Here is a 20,000-nt window from a genome sequence, read left to right as displayed (position 1 = left end):
GGGTAAGATCCGGATGTTGGAGCCGTACCAGCCCGAGTACAAGCCGCTGAACCACTCGCCCGCCTGCCCGCTGGCCCCTACCACCCCGACACAGGCGCAGCCTCGACCACCCAACCCCAAGCCCCTCCTGCCCAGGAAGAGTTCCTCCCTCTGCTTCACGCCCTCCATGCTGCGCTCGGTGAGTACTACAGCGGCCACCTACCTTCATGTTGGAGAGAGAGAGAGAGAGAGAGAGAGAGAGAGAGAGAGAGAGAGAGAGAGAGAGAGAGAGAGAGAGAGAACGTGTTACGTAGATACACAGACCCCCACCCCCCAAAGGTCCAAGCGAAGTGGTCTGACCTTAACACCGCTTGACACAGAGAGAGAGAGAGAGAGAGAGAGAGAGAGAGAGAGAGAGAGAGAGAGAGAGAGAGAGAGAGAGAGAGAGAGAGAGAGAGAGAGAGAGAGAGAGAGAGAGAGCTATCAAAGGAAAGTTGGACGGAAAGAAATCGGGGGTGGGGGAGGGTGGAAGGGAGGAGGGGGAAAAAACTCCCCCCTTTGTTTCCCCTCGGGGCATAAATTGTTGAGGGACTTGTTCTGCCCTCACCCCCACCTGCCTTCCTCCCCCCCCCCCCCCGGCAACGTGAGCCCTAGCCATCCCCTTTATGTGACGTGGACTTCCGTGTGACCCGCACACACGTTTCCCCTCCTTCCTCGACCAGCCGGACACACCTGTTGTGTACGTACACACCTGTTATGTATGTCCCTGTTGTGGTGCACACCTGCAGCACACATCTGCCGTGTACACCTGTTACGTTATGTTTCTGTTGTAAACCTCTGCTGCTGTTTAACGCTGTTCCATAACTACCATGTGCACACGTCCGCTGCCGCGCATCTGCTCTGTACCACTGCTGTGCGCGTCTGCCACACGCACCCGTGGCACACACCTACTGTGCGCCTCTGCGGTACGTTTCTGCTGCCCCACACACTGTCACTGACTCACCTCACGCCAGTACCTGCGTTCGCTGCATGAGATACCGGACAAACGATACGGTAAAAAAGCCCTACAAACAGAGCCACGAATAGCTAGATGCGCCCGGCCAGTCATCTAGTGCGTAGATCGAGAACCGAGCTAGAAGTGGGAGCGGCGGTGCTCGGTCCATGAGGCAAATGAATCCCAGCCGTAATCTGTACAAGAGCTTAGAAAACGGATAATCTCCTGGACGTAAATTCTTTTTTTTTTCTCTCTCTCTCTCTCTCAAGCGGCAGACTCAACAAAATTTGTCTGCTGTGTTGAACGATGGAATTACACGTCCATTAGATAGATGGACGAGTCGTTGAGGGGCTTTAGAAAGAGAAATGAGAAAGACAATCGGGTTGGGAAAAATACAATATATATATATATATATATATATATATATATATATATATATATATATATATATATATATATATATATATATATATATTCCTATGAGTCCACGGAGGAAATGAAACACGTTAAGTTCCCAAGTGCACTTTCGTGTAATAATCACATGATGAGGGGACATACAAGAACAATAACAGTCAGCTTCATATACAACTAAGAGACGTAGCTAGGACGCCATCTGGTAAACAAGTGACCGTCCAAACGGAGATCGGGTACGTCCAACCCGTGGAGACATAGGAATACACTTGATCACGCGTTAAATTGTGATCCTTTCCAACATTTTCTTATCTTTTTTACTATACTTAGTCGATGTCTCCCGCTTTAGCGAGGTAGCGCACGGAAACAGGCGAAAGAATGGCCCAACCTACCAGGAGAAATTCAGAAGCATTCAAAGGAAGTCGACTCATGGGTTTAAGTCAGTCCCAGATGAGCCTCGAACAGACATTCATTCTCCTGAGGGGCATCGACGTGGCGTAGTTCACACACGATCACTGTGGTGAGCGCTACGCGCTACCCCGTGCCTAAATTGGGCCAATGTTCTCGTAGATATAACGTAGGTGGAAGGTAGGTGGGTACACAGACCTACAGGGCCAGCAGACGCAGGCTGCCCTTCCCTCGTCCGCCCCCCCTCCACATATATCATGTCTCCCAAACCGGAAACTCACATTATATTAAATTTTCCCCCCCCCCCTGTGGTTGCTCAGATACGGACGCTACACGTCTCTGTTATTGGATTCCCCGACCCTGAGCTTCACAACCGTGCGCCCAGCGTGTGCCGCAGCTTCACTAGCAAGCGAGTCCGAACCACCAAACAAGTCTTGTAGTTTCACTAACAAGCGAGACTGAGCTACCAACAAGTCTTGTAGCTTCACGAACAAGCGAGCTTGAACTACCAACAAGTCTTGTAGCTTCACTGACAAGCGAGCCTCAACTACCTCACAAACAAGCCTGAACTACCACTATGTCTTGTACGTCCACAAACAAGCCTGAACTACCACTATGTCTTGTACGTCCACAAACAAGCCTGAACTACCACTATGTCTTGTACGTCCACAAACAAGCCAGAACTACCAACAAGTCTTGTAGCTTCACTAACAAGCAAGCCTGAGCCACCAACAACAAGTCTTGTAGCGTTAGGAATAAACGAGGTTATGCTATGAACAAGCCTTGCCTTCCAACAGCAGGTCCCTCAGCTCACAAACAAGCAAGCCTTGTCATCGCAATGTCCCATTTTCCTAACATGATTCTAAGGTCATCGCAGGTCTGAGGTGGCCGCACGTCTGTTTTATACATCTGAGGTCGTCGTAAGTCTATGGTCGTCGTAAGTCTCATGTCGTCGTACGTAAGTCTTGGTTAGTTTTACGACTGAGTTCGTATTCATGAAGTCTAAGGTCGTCGTAAGTGTCAGGTCGTAGTAAGTCGAGCGTCATCGTAAGTCTGAGGTCGTCGCAAGACTGGTGTCATACGTAAGTCTGAGGTCGTCGCAAGACTGGTGTCATACGTAAGTCTGAGGTTGTCATAAGTGTAGGTAGGTTTGTCGTAAGTCTGACGTCGTCTGAGAGTGTCCAAAGTCTGAGGACGTCTTACGTAAGTCTGAGGTGATCGTAAGCAAGGCAAGTCTAAGGACGTCGTGCGTGTCTGGGGTGGTCGTAAGCAAGTCTGAGGTGGTCGTAGGCAAGTCTGAGGCGGTTGTATAATCATAGGTAAGTCAGAGAACCGTCGTTAAGCTAACATAAAATCTGAAATCACTCTCTACTTTCCACTGGCCAGATCCGCTGACGTAACCTTACGTCCGGTGGTAACGCATATTCCAAGGCGGACATCATCGTCGTGTCCTTAATCACAGAAAACGTGTGGACATCATCGTCATGTCCTTAATCACAGAAAACGTGCGGACATGATCGTCATGTCCTTAATCACAGAAAACGTGAAATCACTCACCCCCTGTTATCTTCGTCCCCGACTCCCTAAACTAGACATCGCGACCCAGCCACCTTCTCTACATCCTACACGCCCGATACAAGGCTAAGCGTGACATCGCCGTGCCTTCTTTCCTAACCCCGTAACGTAATGTAACGTAACTTGACATCGTAACGTGAGTGAGTCTGACATCAATGTATCGTTAGTTCTACCCCACACCCTGAGTCTGACATCCAACGCACCTCTCCGCTCAAGATCCCAAACTTGACATCATCGTACCAACCCCTCCTCCTCCTCCTCGACATGATCTCATGATGTCATTTTGTCCAGCAATCCAAGCTTGACATCATCGCACAGCATTTAAGAACTCACCTCCCTATATATATATATATATATATATATATATATATATATATATATATATATATATATATATATATATATATATTATATACCACGTATTCCTTGCATGTCGTAGACCTCGCTAAAGCTGGAAGTGGCGAATATGTATAAAAGAAAGAAAAGAATATATATATATATATATATATATATATATATATATATATATATATATATATATATATATATATATATATATATAGGGAGGTGAGTTCTTAAATGCTGTGCGATGATGTCAAGCTTGGATTGCTGGACAAAATGACATCATGTCGAGATCATGTCGAGGAGGAGGAGGAGGAGGAGGAGGAGGAGGAGGAGGAGGAGGGGTTGGTACGATGATGTCAAGTTTGGGATCTTGAGCGGAGAGGTGCGTTGGATGTCCAAAAGAAAGAACAGAGAAGAGGGCCAGGTGAGGATATTCCCTCAAAGGCCCAGTCCTCTGTTCTTAACGCTACCTCGCTATCGCGGGAAATGGCGAATAGTATGAAAAAAAAAAAAAGAATATATATATATATATATATATATATATATATATATATATATATATATATATATATATATATATATATATATATATATATATATATAAAGCAAAAACGATGCTTCATCCTCACAATATAATGGACATTAAATCCTGCACAAACATCCGGTCATTAGCCATTATTAATGACACCAACATATACCCAGGAAGTAATTCCCATGTGTTCATCGCCCTTTCAAAAATATCTGGTCATTAGTGGCGAATGTGATCAGTACGACTTTATCATCCAGTGTGTCAGTATCGCTTTTTTATGAAGGCACTTCTACTTTTGAAACCCAGAGAAGGATTACATCAAGCTGAAAAAACTATACACACACACACAGCTCACGCAGCTTACACAATCACAGTAAAAGGTACAAGAAGATTATGTCGTCACCTCACAGTACGACCAGGAGGTCTTCCCCGAAAAAGGACTACAGGTAGTCGTACCATCTTCCTGCACATTCGTCACCTGTTCCTCAAGATTTGAAATTACATATTTCTTGATACCACATCACACCATCTTGTTTGAGAGATTACATTTCTAGATAATTGATCTTTTTTTTTCTTCTTTCAACACCCATGGGGTATACGAGGGGTCTTAGATTCCTCCTCTACAGTGGGATGTGTCCCGACCTATATTCATTTCTTATTCCTCATTTCATAATAAGTCCCTTCGCGTCCCTGGACTTTTTATTGCGCGCGTTTGCTTCATCACATCTTCTGGCCAGCCTTCAGCACAGGCCTGGGTGGTGTGGCCAGGGTGGCCACCCGTATCAAAAGACCAGGACGTGGCGGCCTTTTTTTTTTCTTTTGTTTTTTTTCAAGCCTGAACCCGTGACCTGCACCACACCCTGCACGCCCGCACGAGTAACTTTCGTCCTCTCTCTCTCTCTCTCTCTCTCTCTCTCTCTCTCTCTCTCTCTCTCTCTCTCTCTCTCTCTCTCTCTCTCTCTCTCTCTCTCTCCGCTTTAGAATTCACAGGACAACAGGAAAACGCTGAAAAAAGTGGAAGAAGAGTTCATCAGAGAGTAAACGAGGAAATATGGAAGTGGGGATGAAATATAATCTATAACAACGTAATGTAAATAGGGAATTAAGGGAACATGAAAGTTTGAGACGTTAAAGAAAAGAAAGAATAATATGATGTAAAGAAGAAACAAATGGAGAGGTAAAAGTATCTAGTTATCCTAGTTACGACTACCTACAACCAGAGATTGACCTTCTGCAGGGATAGAGCGCATCGCTCACCGCACGGAACGTTAGAGTTAACCAATTACAAGCCGTAGTTACACACTTTATCAGTGTTTGTGTGTGTGTGCGTGTGTGTGTGTGTGTGTGTGTGTGTGTGGACTGAATACCACCATCCCACGTGCATGTGGGGGGAGAAGGAAAAGACAGCGCCCCGGGCCAGTTAGCGGACCTTGACAACCATTGCAGTGAACCACGTATATATATATACATCCCTCGCCATTATTCATCTCTTTCATCCACGGTTCACTCATCATCATCATCATCATTCCTTCAGTTTACTCACTCGCAAGTTACCCCTCACTCTCCGTTTCCCTCCGCAGGTGCACGTGCCCCCGGCCTGCCGCATCAGCGTGCCGCAGATCGACCAGACGCCCGTGCACAGGTGCACCCGCCCTGCCCACCAGAGCCCGGCCTCGCACGCCCACCACACCCACCACGCCCGCCACCGCCTCCGGCTGGCCTCCGACTCCCTCGACCACAGCACCTACAGCAAGCCGCAGCCGCAGGTCGAGGTGTCCAGGAAAGTGAGGAGTGCGGAGAACCTGCGGAACTACCGGATCACACCCACGCCTAGTAAGTAGCGAGGGTGCGGCGGGAGGGAGGGAATGAGATGGAGATAAAAAGGGAAAGAAGAGGAGGTGGAGGAGGAGAAGGAATAAACAAAATTGGAAATCGTGGCTCATGAAGAGAGATCATATCTGCACACTCACACTGAGCCTGGCTCTGCTGCCAATGGGAAGGAGGTCTCGGAGAGTGGCAGTCTCCAGGCTCTCTCAAAACTAGTCTCTCTCCCGGGAATCATGACTCGTCCCCCACACCACCCTATTAACCTCACCATCACGTGCGATCATTCTAATACTTCTGTCTCTACTGAACACCTGAAGTGGACGGACATTATAACGTAGCGTTTATGACTTTCAAGTCTGTTATTTTCAAGTGTTTGGAACCTATCATCATCCCTTCTGCTCATCTTCCAATAACGTCCCGACATTGCTCCTGACGATGTGTTCTGCTTTTCATCTCTCATCCATTTGCGCTACAGCCACAACATTTTCCCACCGCTCATGACCTCACGAGACCGCACTCTTGTAGACAGATCTGTGGCGCAGTGGATGAATGCCAGATTATTGGATGAGAGAGTCAGAGCGGGGGGTCGGTTTGTCGAACACCTCCTGACATGTGTTGTAAGGAAGGATAATATTGCATGCTTTCTTTTTTCCCTTCTCATACATCCATATACAACCCTCCAGCAAGTTATGTCTAATGTGTCCATATACAACCCTTCAGCAAGTTATGTCTAATGTGTCCATATACAACCCTCCAGCAAGTCATGTCTCATGTTTCCATATACAACCCTCCAGTAAGTCATGTCTCATGTATCCATATACAACCCTCCAGTAAGTCATGTCTCATACATCCACATACAACCCCCCAGCAAGTCATGTCTCATGTTTCCATATACAACAACCCTCCAGCAAATCATGTCTCATGTTTCCATATACAACAACCCTCCAGCAAGTCATGTCTCATGTGTCCATATACAACCCTCCAGCAAGTCATGTCTCATGTATCCATATACAACCCTCCAGCAAGTCATGTCTCATGTTTCCAGGTCGCGGGCACAGTGAGGAGAGCAGCGGCGGTCGTGGCACCTCCTACCTCCTCACTGAGGGGGTGAGCGTCCACCACCATCCCCTGGCCCGCCGCCGTTCCTGCCAGAGCCAGAGCCTCGACCTGGAGAACTACCGCTCAGCCACGCCCTTCCTGCAGGACGTGGTCCCGCGCGGACGCAGCCTCGACAGCACCTCCGTCGGCAGCCTTCGTCGCTCGCCTACGGCGGGGCCCTCGTGGGCGGGTGGGGAGCCCATCTGCACCACCCCGGAGCTCAGGGTCTCGCCCACGCCCCCGGAGCCCACCACCCACCACACCCACACCCACGCCATCGTCCTCCAGCGGCAGGAGACCATCGACGACGCGCTCCTACCCGTCCCCTACGCCACGCTGATGGAGGAGGAGCTCGAGAATGAAGTCTAAGAGGACCGTCGACGGCCGACGCTCGGAGTTGCCCGCCCTTTACCCCCAAGAACGCTTCAGTGGTCACTGGTGGGGAAAATGTAGAGTGCTCGTGGGTCCAGGGGAAAAAAAAACGAGCTGAAGTGATGACTACTGTTCCTCTTGATCATCTCCCGTGGTCCAACGGGTCCTGAGAGAGAGAGGGAGAGATCCGACCGCTCCGGAGCGCCGGTCTCTATTTGGTTTTGGAACAATCCCCCCCCCCCCCCCCCATCCCCAACCCCCCCTCCAACCCTACCCCCACTTCCCCCCCCCCCCAAAAAAAAAAAAAGATAAAAGGTCGTCCAAGGTAGTTTGTGAGCGGCCAAGCCTCTGTGGTCTTGGGTCGTGCCCTAACGTAGTTTTGATACCAGATGTAAAAGATAAAGACACGATAAGAAAAAAAAAATATATACATATATATATAGATATAGACACACAGACTGGACGCGACGGAAGTTCAAAATACAAATCACAAACGCACAATTCAAAGTTCTTTTAAGCTTTACATGTCACAAATTTGATGTTGTGCCACGTAGCATCAGAGTGAGTCAAGTCTTCGACACAACCCACCTGCCAGCCTCCCCGTCATCCTTCATCTCTCTCTCTCTCTCTCTCTCTCTCTCTCTCTCTCTCTCTCTCTCTCTCTCTCTCTCTCTCTCTCTCTCTCTCTCTCTCTCTCTCTCTCTCCTACACTACCTATTCCTTACGCATCCCCGAAGTCTCGCGGATGTCGCTCCTGCGCGGCGTCATAGCCATCTATCTCTTCTTCAACTTCCGCAACTTTGCGGTCTCTCTCGCCTGGCACGTAGTATCTAACCCTCTTACAATCATCTCCTCCTCCTCCTCCTCCTACTCCTCCTTCTTCTCCTCTCCCCCCACCTACATAGCTTTCCCTTCAAGAATTATCGTGTTCCAAGAATCACAGTGTTATGACCACACACTTCAGAACTTGTTCGAAAATTGAATAAAAAAAAAGTCAACAGAAAAGTCAAGAATATATATATATATATATATATATATATATATATATATATATATATATATATATATATATATATATATATATATATATATATACAGGAAAATAAAGGAATAAAGTAATAGTGGAATACCCGACAAAAAATATATGATCTCATTTCTGCGAATTAACAAAAATATTTCATTGAAAGACTTTTTTCCTACACAATTTCGAAAACCCCAGACACAAAACAAACCACAAAACCAAATAAAAGAAAAGGAAAAAAAAAAAGTGTTCTTGTGCTACGGACGATACGCTATCGCAGGAAACAATCGTATATGTCAATGAGTTTACTGGGAAAAAAATATTACAAAAAACACAGATCGTATTGAGGAAAGATCTGTGCTCCAAGTCCCGCCAGACACTGAGGGAGGGAAAAAGAAGACAATTCATAATTCAGTGTACACGTACTCTGGGGGGGAAGGGGAGGGAGGAAACTGTGATCAACTTCAAATGGAAGTAACACAAAAGCCGAAAATCATTCAAACACTATCGAGTTACCAACTGAGACCCAATATGTAAAGTAATCTGACACAGAAGAGGACATTTTTCTCAAAAGGACTCATTACTTCTAGAGACTTTGGGAAAAACAAAATGAAAGTCCTTGAGACAACAAAGATATCCCTTAGACTTGTACTTGAATGAATAAGGAGAGAGAAGGAGAACACAGAGAGGGGAGCAAGAGAGAATTACAGATCCCCCCCCCCCTAAACAACACCAACAACAACAACAGTGTTGAAAGACTTTAAAGTACGAAATACGTGTGTGGGGCGAAAGGCGCTGGCGGCTGTACGACCAGACGTCTGCGCAATGGGAGAGGAACCAGAGACCGTGTTGAACGAGACTGGATGTGTCTGTGTGTAGGTGGGGAACTTCACCTCACACACAGCTTACGTCTACCCGAAGACACTGCAACAGAAAACGGCAGCGATAGGCACCAACCCAACCCTCTCAACCACAAGCTCAACGCGTCTACACGGGGGAGAAGAAAGAAACAAAAAAATTACTCCCCCCCCCAGAGAAAAGTCCCAGCAGTAGACATCCCCAGAGAGACTTTGTGGAGGAGTGAGAGAGGGGGGGGGGAAAGTATGTCCCTCTCACGTTACACAATGACTCTGGTGCAGGGGGAAAAAAAAATATATATATATATACACTTCTGTTTTAGGACGAAGTTTTTACCCCCAAACCTTAAAATATATATATATTGATACATCTCTTACACCAGACTTGTTATGATTTATATTGATACAGCCGCTGACTTGTAGTAGTTTATATTGCTAGGAGAAAAATGTTTACAAAAAAAAAAGGTCTTTTTAAACTGCTAAAATAGTGACTGAGGTAAATCGTAGATTTATTACAAAATGAAATGGGCAATTTTCTTTTTCTCCCTCACGAAACTGAAACTGATGCATCTACGCCAAAAGCCAATTTAAAAAAACGCTTCGCTAAAAAAAAATACATATATATATATATATATATATATATATATATATATATATATATATATATATATATATATATATAACTTGTCCACATATCGAGTCAAAACTTTTTCCAGCTCTGATCTTTAGATCCTAATTTCGTACACTAAGACAAAGTTGGTTAGTTTCGTGTACAGTAACTGACTATATTTCTCATTTTCTTTGGTGAATCTGTGTATGTGTGTGTGTTGTGTGTGTGTGTGTGTGTGTGTGTGTGTGTGTGTGTGTGTGTGTGTGTGTGTGTGTGGAATTACTGCTCAGAGATGCCAACTGCTCGTACCGTGCGAGGCATCGCGACCCCGGAATGAATGAACGCTCGCCCCTCGCCAGTTGCTTCCGCCATATCCCAGGACCAGACTTTTGTGTTTCATGGTGCAGTGAGGACTGTGTAATGGCGAGAGTGAGGTGTGTGTGTGTGTGTGTGTGTGTGTGTGTGTGTGTGTGTGTGTGTGTGTGTGTGTGTGTGTTGTAGGAGGGCGCGTCATCAGCACGTAGCAGGTGATCAGTGCGACGTACACAGTCAGGTGTGTGGTAGGTGGAATATTACGAGTTGGGTTCAGAAGGGGCAAGTGTGGTAGTGATCTGTGTGTGGCAGTGGGCTCTGTGGCATTGTGAATGTGTATTGGAGTGTATGATAGTGTACTGGACTCTGTGGCATAGTGAATGTGTACTGGAGTGTATGATAGTGTAATGGACTCTGTGACATAGTGAATGTGTACTGGAGTGTATGGCAGTGTACTGGACTCTGTGGCATAGTGAATGTGTACTGGAGTGTATGGCAGTGTACTGGACTCTGTGGCATAGTGAATGTGTACTGGAGTGTATGACAGTGCACTGGACTCTGTGGCAAAGTGAATGTGTACTGGAGTGTATGATAGTGTAATGGACTCCGTGACATAGTGAATGTGTACTGGAGTGTGCGACAGTGTACTGGACTCTGTGGCCTAGTGAATGTGTACTGGAGTGCGTGGCAGTGTACTGGTGGGATAGTGAATGTGTACCGGAGTGCGTGATAGTGTACTGGGCTCTGTGGCATAGTGAATGTGTACTGGAGTGTGTGACGGTGAAGTGTCACGTGCGATACATATATATTTATATTTATATATATACATATATATATATATATATATATATATATATATATATATATATATATATATATATATATATATATATATATATATATATATAGACCATTTTCTCTCGTCATCTTCAAACTACTTACTGATACTATATTCATATATAGATTTACATATATATATATTCAGGGTTTCATGCTTACTCGCTGAAAGCTATGTCTATGTAATACTTGTACTACGAACACACTACACAGAGATATGTACATTGATACACGAAACCAACGAGAAGTTACTCATACAAACACTTATGCACAGATATGTATATACTCTGACTGTATCTGTAAAAACAAGCACAAACATACATACATACACGTACACACAAACAAACGCGCAAAGATAATCCTACACACACTCACACACACACACACACACACACACACACACACACACACACACACACACACACAAGTCGGCTGCCATCTACTGTCCATAACAGTGTGATCATCTGATCACTATTGTGATAATTCTGTAAGTCATATTGCGTCAAATAAAACACACGATTGGCTCGGTTGTTCTGATTACTATAACCCTTTTACCATCTGGCCCCACCTCAGACCAAAGCAGGTGGTCTGAGAACTTCCCCCTGGCACACATCAGACCACAGCAACACCTGGTGTTCTGAGGGGAGTGGGTTGAGGGGGAGGGTGTATGTGTTCAGTGTGGCCTCACTTCTGGCAGACCACAGGAAACCCACCCAGTGGTCTGAAAGATTCTGTCAGGCCCAAGACTGTCCTGAAATGGTTGTTATTTTTTCCCCCAGTTCCTTCCTTTTATTCTTCTTCCCTGCATCTGGATTTTTCATTTCTTGTCGTTTCTTGTTTTTACGCACCTGGCTTTCTGTTGACGTCCTCTCGCTGCGGTAGAACTTTCCTTTTGATCTGAACGTGTATACACGACTGCTGTCTTGCATGCGCTGGCCAAACTCGAACGTGGAAATCTTCACAGCAGATGTTGCTCGCGTAGACAAAACACACACAGGAACTGTCATATCCCCACTATTTACACAACTATGTAACATAATCTCCGATGGTGCATTCATCTGCATTCCATGACCAGACCTACGAACACAACATAGCACGTCTTGAGAGGTATTTCTTTTTGCTTTCTTTCATTTTTCTTTTGCATTAGCTGTATGCACAGTGTCGCCATCCTTGTCAAGCGAATGGAAAGAACCTAGATCATTCCTAAAAAGAAGGAAAAAAATGAATGACAAAACTTTCCGGACTTTTGGTTTCTGGATTTTTGACGTCTATATTTATGGATGACGTACTGTAAAATTATACACACATACACGCATACTATGCTATTCCCTAACTGTTTTAATATACCAGTAGACATACAACCCATACTTGGGCGCCCTCTGCAACTCTATACAGACAAGCCGGTACTGATCAATTCATCATACTGTTGAACCTCGATGCATAACGAGCGACAAGGAGTATGAGGTAAATCATTATGGCGCATCAAGACAATCAAAGAGAAACTGTTCAGAGAATTTCATGTGGTATACCATGATGATGAAGGATGACTGGTAACTATCCATGAGAACGTAACAGTTAAAGATGAGGCTAAAGTAACACTAGAGCACGCTACGTGGGTGAGGAATGCAAAGTAACACTAGAGCACACTACGTGGGTGAGGAATGCAAAGTAACACTAGAGCACACTACGAGGGTGAGGAATGCAAAGTAACACTAGAGCACGCTACGTGGGTGAGGAATGCAAAGTAACACTAGAGCACACTACGAGGGTGAGGAATGCAAAGTAACACTAGAGCACACTACGTGGGTGAGGAATGCAAAGTAACACTAGAGCACGCTACGTGGGTGAGGAATGCAAAGTAACACTAGAGCACACTACGAGGGTGAGGAATGCAAAGTAACACTAGAGCACACTACGAGGGTGAGGAATGCAAAGTAACACTAGAGCACACTACGAGGGTGAGGAATGCAAAGTAACACTAGAGCACACTACGAGGATGAGGAATGCAAAGTAACACTAGAGCACACTACGAGGGTGAGGAATGCAAAGTAACACTAGAGCACACTACGAGGATGAGGAATGCAAAGTAACACTAGAGCACACTACGTGGGTGAGGAATGCAAAGTAACACTAGAGCACACTACGTGGGTGAGGAATGCAAAGTAACACTAGAGCACACTACGAGGGTGAGGAATGCAAAGTAACACTAGAGCACACTACGAGGGTGAGGAATGCAAAGTAACACTAGAGCACACTACGAGGGTGAGGAATGCAAAGTAACACTAGAGCAGACTACGAGGGTGAGGAATGCAAAGTAACACTAGAGCACACTACGAGGGTGAGGAATGCAAAGTAACACTAGAGCACGCTACGAGGGTGAGGAATGCAAAGTAACACTAGAGCACACAACGAGGGTGAGGAATGCAAAGTAACACTAGAGCACACTACGTGGGTGAGGAATGCAAAGTAACACTAGAGCACGCTACGAGGGTGAGGAATGCAAAGTAACACTAGAGCACACAACGAGGGTGAGGAATGCAAAGTAACACTAGAGCACACTACGTGGGTGAGGAATGCAAAGTAACACTAGAGCACGCTACGAGGGTGAGGAATGCAAAGTAACACTAGAGCACACTACGAGGGTGAGGAATGCAAAGTAACACTAGAGCACACTACGAGGGTGAGGAATGCAAAGTAACACTAGAGCACGCTACGAGGGTGAGGAATGCAAAGGGCGACATCTGCAGAGTGACTAGAAGACAGTATGTACACTTTAAGTCTTCTATACGAGGCCACCTTTTAAGTTGCTAACGGCGTGTCTAATGATCCCTGCTGGGGTGGAGGCGGGAGGAAACCCGAACAATGGGGTCGTCCGGTATTGGCCGATGGCACCTCAGGTACCGAGAGGTAAGTTTGCTGGACAGGCCCCCCAGAATGATGAGGTGAACGCAGGCGCTTAGGACGATTCTTTTCTTTTCCCCCCTAGGGCGGCCCGTCGTCTGCGTAAAATACCCCCTGATTTACAACGAGCCATCGAGCGGGTGTTTTCTTAGGGGGAGGGGGAACTCGTTGCTCCACGACGAGGGGTCATTAGGTGGTTTTTGCCATCTTAATGTGTTGCCTTTTTATCATTATCCCCTCCTCCTCCTCTTCCTCCTCCTCCTCCCAGGGGTTGACTGCGTTCCGCGACAGTCATTTGTTTTATATCGAAAACCTCTGGATAACGACGGTACGAGCCTTGAGCCATGACGGTACGATCCTTGAACACGACGGTACCCTTGAAAACGGCGGTACCCTTGAAAACGGCGGTACGATCCTTGAACACGACGGTACGACCCCTGATCACGACGGTACGATCCTTGAAAACGACGGTACGATCCTTGAGCCATGACGGTACCCTCGAGTCGTGCCGTCGCGCTCAAGGGTCGTGCAGTATCGTCGTGCTCAAGTCGTGCCGTCGAGCACCGCAACACAGTGGGTGGGTGTGCACCAGACCGATCAGAAATACCGCCGTATCCTTCATCTACGTAGCCGTCACCAGCGCCACTGTGTGTGCACTGTACTTTCTCCGCCGCGCACAGCCCGGAGCGAGGCACAAGTGCGTTACGGCCAATCCCCACGTCAAGTGCCACGTTTGACGGCGTCCCACCTCACCCAACCTGACGTGTGACAACTGGATTGTGACACTCGTGTTTCTCGCCTCTGGAATGATGCAAAACTGTTTCCAGTTTTTACATCATATATATATATATATATATATATATATATATATATATATATATATATATATATATATATATATATATATATATATATATATATATATTCCTTCTAATCCATGGGGAAATGAAACACGATAAGTTCCCAAGTGCACTTTCGTGTAACGATCACATCATCAGGGGAGATACAAGAAAGAGAACTATAACAGTCAGTTGATACACAAGGAAGGAAGAGAGGTACCGAGGACGCCACTTGAGACAGAGAGAGAGAGAGAGAGAGAGAGAGAGAGAGAGAGAGAGAGAGAGAGAGAGAGAGAGAGAGAGAGAGAGAGAGAGAGGACAACACGATCGTAACTATAATACACAGATGGGCATCACGCTATCTTATATGTGTGTGTGTGTGTGTGTGTGTGTGTGTGTGTGTGTGTGTGTGTGTGTGTGTGTGTGTGTGTGTGTGTGTGTGTGTGTTATTTTGGCCAAGACAAATATCGCACATACCACTTTCATCGCTTTCCACTACATTCTAATACGGCGTATGACATCACCGAGCTGTGTTTTACAGGTTTATGGATTATCGGCGAATGCGTCCGACTCACAAAAGTCAGCTGAAAAAAAAAAAATCGTCCCTGCGTCCAAAACTCTCGTCACAACAAAATATTTCCCGTGTTCAGCTCGAGGGCCTTTGACTGCCCTTCGCTCGACTTCAGATGCTGGGGTGTGTGTGTGTGTGTGTGTGTGTGTGTGTGTGTGTGTGTGTGTGTGTGTGTGTGTGTGTGTGTGTGTGTGTGTGTGTGTGTGTGTGTGTTGCTTAGTGCATAAAATACTTGTTGTTCAAATTCGACCTTCTAGATCACTAGAGACACAAAAGGAATGGCAAAAACTACATACCATATGCTCGGCTCTATGTGTGGGGACAGTAAGAAAGGAAATAAGCAAGGAAATAAGCCGCTGTACACCCCTCTCGTTTCTCCCCGTCAATTCTTCACGTTGGGCGAAGCAAAACTGAGCATGTTATTGAAAGGTGAGGATGCACCAGTGACCCGTGAGGTTAGGATTGGTTTCTTGGACTTAAAATCGATCGTTCTATTCGTAAAAATTACTATGACATTCACCTTCTGTTTTTGGTCATAGGAAGTAGTGAGGGGGAGACCCATGGAGGGAAAGATGAGCGGGGCTTGGCAGTGGACAGGGGAAACTCTGGCTCTGACACATTTTACATGACATGAGGGAACGGATGTGAGGAGACTGGAGTGCCCATCTTATCCCTCTCTTCCCGAAGCTACCTCGCTGACGCGGGAGGCGGCGAACAAGCATAAGGCTGGGTGAAGCTTCTGGAGCAAACAGTCGACAGAGGAGGTACAGGAGTGTGAGTGAGGAGGGTAACCCGTGTGGGATGTACAAGGGCAGCGCCAGGTGGCGTGAGTAGGTGGGGGGGGGGAAAAAAAACTGTTATAGCTCCACCGGGAGTAATTTTTTTTTTCTAACCCTGTAGTTTATACAACTGCGGGCAATCTGGGTGCCGACAGGCGTACAAATTACAATGCTCTCCTCATTTCAGTCTCTCTCTCTCTCTCTCTCTCTCTCTCTCTCTCTCTCTCTCTCTCTCTCTCTCTCTCTCTCTCTCTCTCTCTCTCTCGCCACTCCGTATTCTATCGCTGAATCCCACCAACACAATGACCATCGCCTCGCGCGAGATAATATAGTCGACCGATCTACCCGGCTCATTAGAGCTGTGATTTCCCCCTCCTCCCTCCTCCCTCACCGTTGTCGCATCCAGAGACAGCGTTCTGACGTGCCACTGAGGCTGGACAAACCGCGAAATATACTCTCACGTAGCCTTTGTAAGAAAGAGAGAGAGAGAGAGAGAGAGAGAGAGAGAGAGAGAGAGAGAGAGAGAGAGAGAGAGAGGCCCCGTGGCGATGGGAGTCTACGTGGCGAGAAGAAACGTTCTGTGGTCAAGCGCGAAACGTTTAATGCCCTGGTGAGTGCGTTAGTGGCACAGTCAGCATATATATATATATATATATATATATATATATATATATATATATATATATATATATATATATATATATATATATATATATATATATTCCTTTCATCCTTTCATACTATTCGCCATTTCCCGCGTCAGTGAGGTAGCGTTAAGAACAAAGGACTGGGCCTTTGAGGGAATATCCTCACCTGGCCCCCTTCTCTGCTCCTTCTTTTGGAAAATTAAAAAAAAAAAGAGAGGAGAGGATTTCCAACCACCCGCTCCCTCCCCTTTTAGTCGCCTTCTACGACACGCAGGGAATACGTGGGAAGTATCGTTTCTCCCCTATCCCCAGGGATAATATATATATATATATATATATATATATATATATATATATATATATATATATATATATATATATATATATATATATATCGTCGCCATTAATGAGCGCTGTAAGGCCTCTCTCTCTCTGGATGGGGGGGATGTCGGCGGATGTGGTCGTGTTTGTGTCGGTGCGTGTGTCTGCGTGTCAGCGGGGATGCGTGGTTGCCAGATTGTTAATTACCGTCGCCACTATAGTGACCGTCACGGCCGCCGCTGCCTCCTGGGGAACGCCCGGGAAGCTGGAGGTGCGTGTACGAGGTACAGTGAATGAAGTGTACGACGCATGGCGTTTACTGCGCACGAAGTGTACGACGCACGGAGCTTACTACGCACGAAGTGTGCGACGCATGGAGTTTACTGCGCACGAAGTGTACGGCGCTCGGAGCTTACTACGCACGAAGCGTGCGACGCATGGAGTTTACTGCGCACGAAGTGTACGACGCACGGAGCTTACTACGCACGAAGCGTGCGACGCATGGAGTTTACTGCGCACGAAGTGTACGACGCTCGGAGCTTACTACGCACGAAGCGTGCGACGCATGGAGTTTACTGCGCACGAAGTGTACGACGCACGGAGCTTACTACGCACGAAGCGTGCGACGCATGGAGTTTACTGCGCACGAAGTGTACGACGCTCGGAGCTTACTACGCACGAAGTGTGCGACGCATGGAGTTTACTACGCGCTTCAGAAGCGTACGACGCATGGAGTTTACTGCGAACGAGGTGTAAGGCGCATCGAGTTTGCTAAGCACGGTGTACGACGCACGGTGCTTACTACGCACGAAGTGTCCGACGCATGGAGTTTACTGCACACGAAGTGTCCGACGCATGAAATGGACTACGCTTGAACATGTAGATTACACCATCATGGAAAGAGCCTTTATCTGCTTTTTCGGTCCGCGTCTTAATGAAGGCTTCATCCTTAATATCATCATCATCATCATTATAACCCCCCCCCCCAGGACTTGGTGTTCATCATTATCAATGCAGCTTCAGCACGACCAGAAATAGGCTTCTATAACTGCCCAACCAGGCAGCACCTTCACGTTTAATTAATTCACTTTGGTCGAATCCGGCGATACGGTGAGAAATACTAAATTGGATTAAGGTTTGGATAATGCGTGGAAAACACTGGGTCTGCCTGCATTGATGGGGTAAAACCTGCCTGGGGCAGTGACTGTACCGTTGTTTCACATGGTTATGACCCCGGTGACTATAGCGTTGTTTCACATGGCTATGACCCCGGTGACTATAGCGTTGTTTCACATGGTTATGCCCCAGGTGAAACTATAGCGCTGTTTCACATGGTTATGCCCCAGGTGAAACTATAGCGTTGTTTCACATGGTTATGCCCCCGGTCCTCTGTTATCTACCGTTCACACTAACGACGTAGATAGTGAGATAAGCAGTAACGTCTGTAAGTCTGCAGACAGTAACAAAACCATAGTGATAAATTCAGAGGAAGATTCGACAGAATTATAGAGGCTCGAATGTATGGAAGGCGGTCGAAGACGAGGCAAATACAGTTTAACATCGATATGCGTACAGTACCACAGCACAAGAGAGAGAAAAGTATCCCTGAACACAGATCAGGGTGAAATAGATGAGTCAGCAAGGGAGAAGGCTCTGGCTGGGGTAGACAGACCCCAAAAGCCAACTGTGGGTGTGGAAATCTAAGAGGTGTTAGGTACCTGTTCGTACCGAGTCGTTCTTCAGCGCTGTTCACCTGGCTACAGACTGGATATACGACCATCGTCCCACATATCCCACGTTGCACTTTACCATAAAGGAGACATCGACCATCTGCTACTCAGTTAACCTTCACTCCCTCCACGTGCACAAAACTACAGCACTTTACTGACCTGTGGTCCCATCGGTGGACCTGGTCGACTTCATGAGCGTTGCAGGAGCCTGGACAGATAAAAGGGATTTTTCATCTCTCCTTTGAGGATGAGAGTGAGAGATGATCAAACAGAGATGTGGAGATGAACGAAGTGAATCAAACGGAGTGGATGTTAATAGAATAAGGAAGAGAAGCATTCAAGACAGAAACTGGAAAAACAATGATGTTCAAACCACCTGACAAATCTAGAAAACGCGGATGAAACAAGAAGATTCTGGCGTAGAAAATAGGGATGATGATGAAAGTAGAAAATAGGGATGATAATGAATGGAATCGATCCCTGAATTATACCACTGGCGCAAATACGGTGAAAAGCTTAGATTATATATACGTATGACTGACTGTTTGTGGATAAGTGTGATTAGATGTCACAGTCAGTGTATACAGGTCTAATATTGAGCGCTCTCTTTTATTAGGGTCATACTATTATATATATTATATCATATTATAGCAAAAATGGGTATGTTTGAAGGAATAGTGGTTCCAACAATGTTATGTTGTATGGTTGCGAGGCGTGGGCTATGGATAGAGTTGTGCGCAGGAGGATGGATGTGCTGGAAATGAGATGTTTGAGGACAATGTGTGGTGTGAGGTGGTTTGATCGAGTAAGTAACGTAAGGGTAAGAGAGATGTGTGGAAATAAAAAGAGCGTGGTTGAGAGAGCAGAAGAGGGTGTTTTGAAATGGTTTGGGCACATGGAGAGAATGAGTGAGGAGAGATTGACCAAGAGGATATATGTGTCGGAGGTGGAGGGAACGAGGAGAAGAGGGAGACCAAATTGGAGGTGGAAAGATGGAGTGAAAAAGATTTTGTGTGATCGGGGCCTGAACATGCAGG

The 20,000-nt window shown here is 46.3% G+C and overlaps 1 protein-coding gene across 3 annotated transcripts in view; it reads left to right on the top strand.

The window, feature by feature from the left end:
• LOC139749809 (uncharacterized) overlaps positions 1–8,508 on the top strand; it is a 189,164-nt gene extending 180,656 nt beyond the window's left edge. For all 3 annotated transcript variants that reach the window (XM_071664081.1, XM_071664083.1, XM_071664082.1), the window contains 3 exons: positions 1–178; positions 5,822–6,074; positions 7,114–8,508. The exon at positions 1–178 is cut by the window's left edge and continues 3 nt beyond it. In XM_071664081.1, coding sequence (XP_071520182.1) covers positions 1–178; positions 5,822–6,074; positions 7,114–7,535 — 853 coding nt within the window. In that variant the 3' untranslated portion in view covers positions 7,536–8,508. The remainder of the gene's footprint in view (positions 179–5,821; positions 6,075–7,113) is intronic.
• The last annotated feature ends 11,492 nt before the right edge of the window (positions 8,509–20,000 follow it).

The sequence above is a fragment of the Panulirus ornatus genome, chromosome 8, assembly GCF_036320965.1.
Source record: "Panulirus ornatus isolate Po-2019 chromosome 8, ASM3632096v1, whole genome shotgun sequence".
NCBI lineage: Eukaryota > Metazoa > Arthropoda > Malacostraca > Decapoda > Palinuridae > Panulirus > Panulirus ornatus.
The sequence above is the reverse complement of the archived record's forward strand: the minus strand, read 5'-3'. Positions and strand labels throughout refer to the sequence as shown.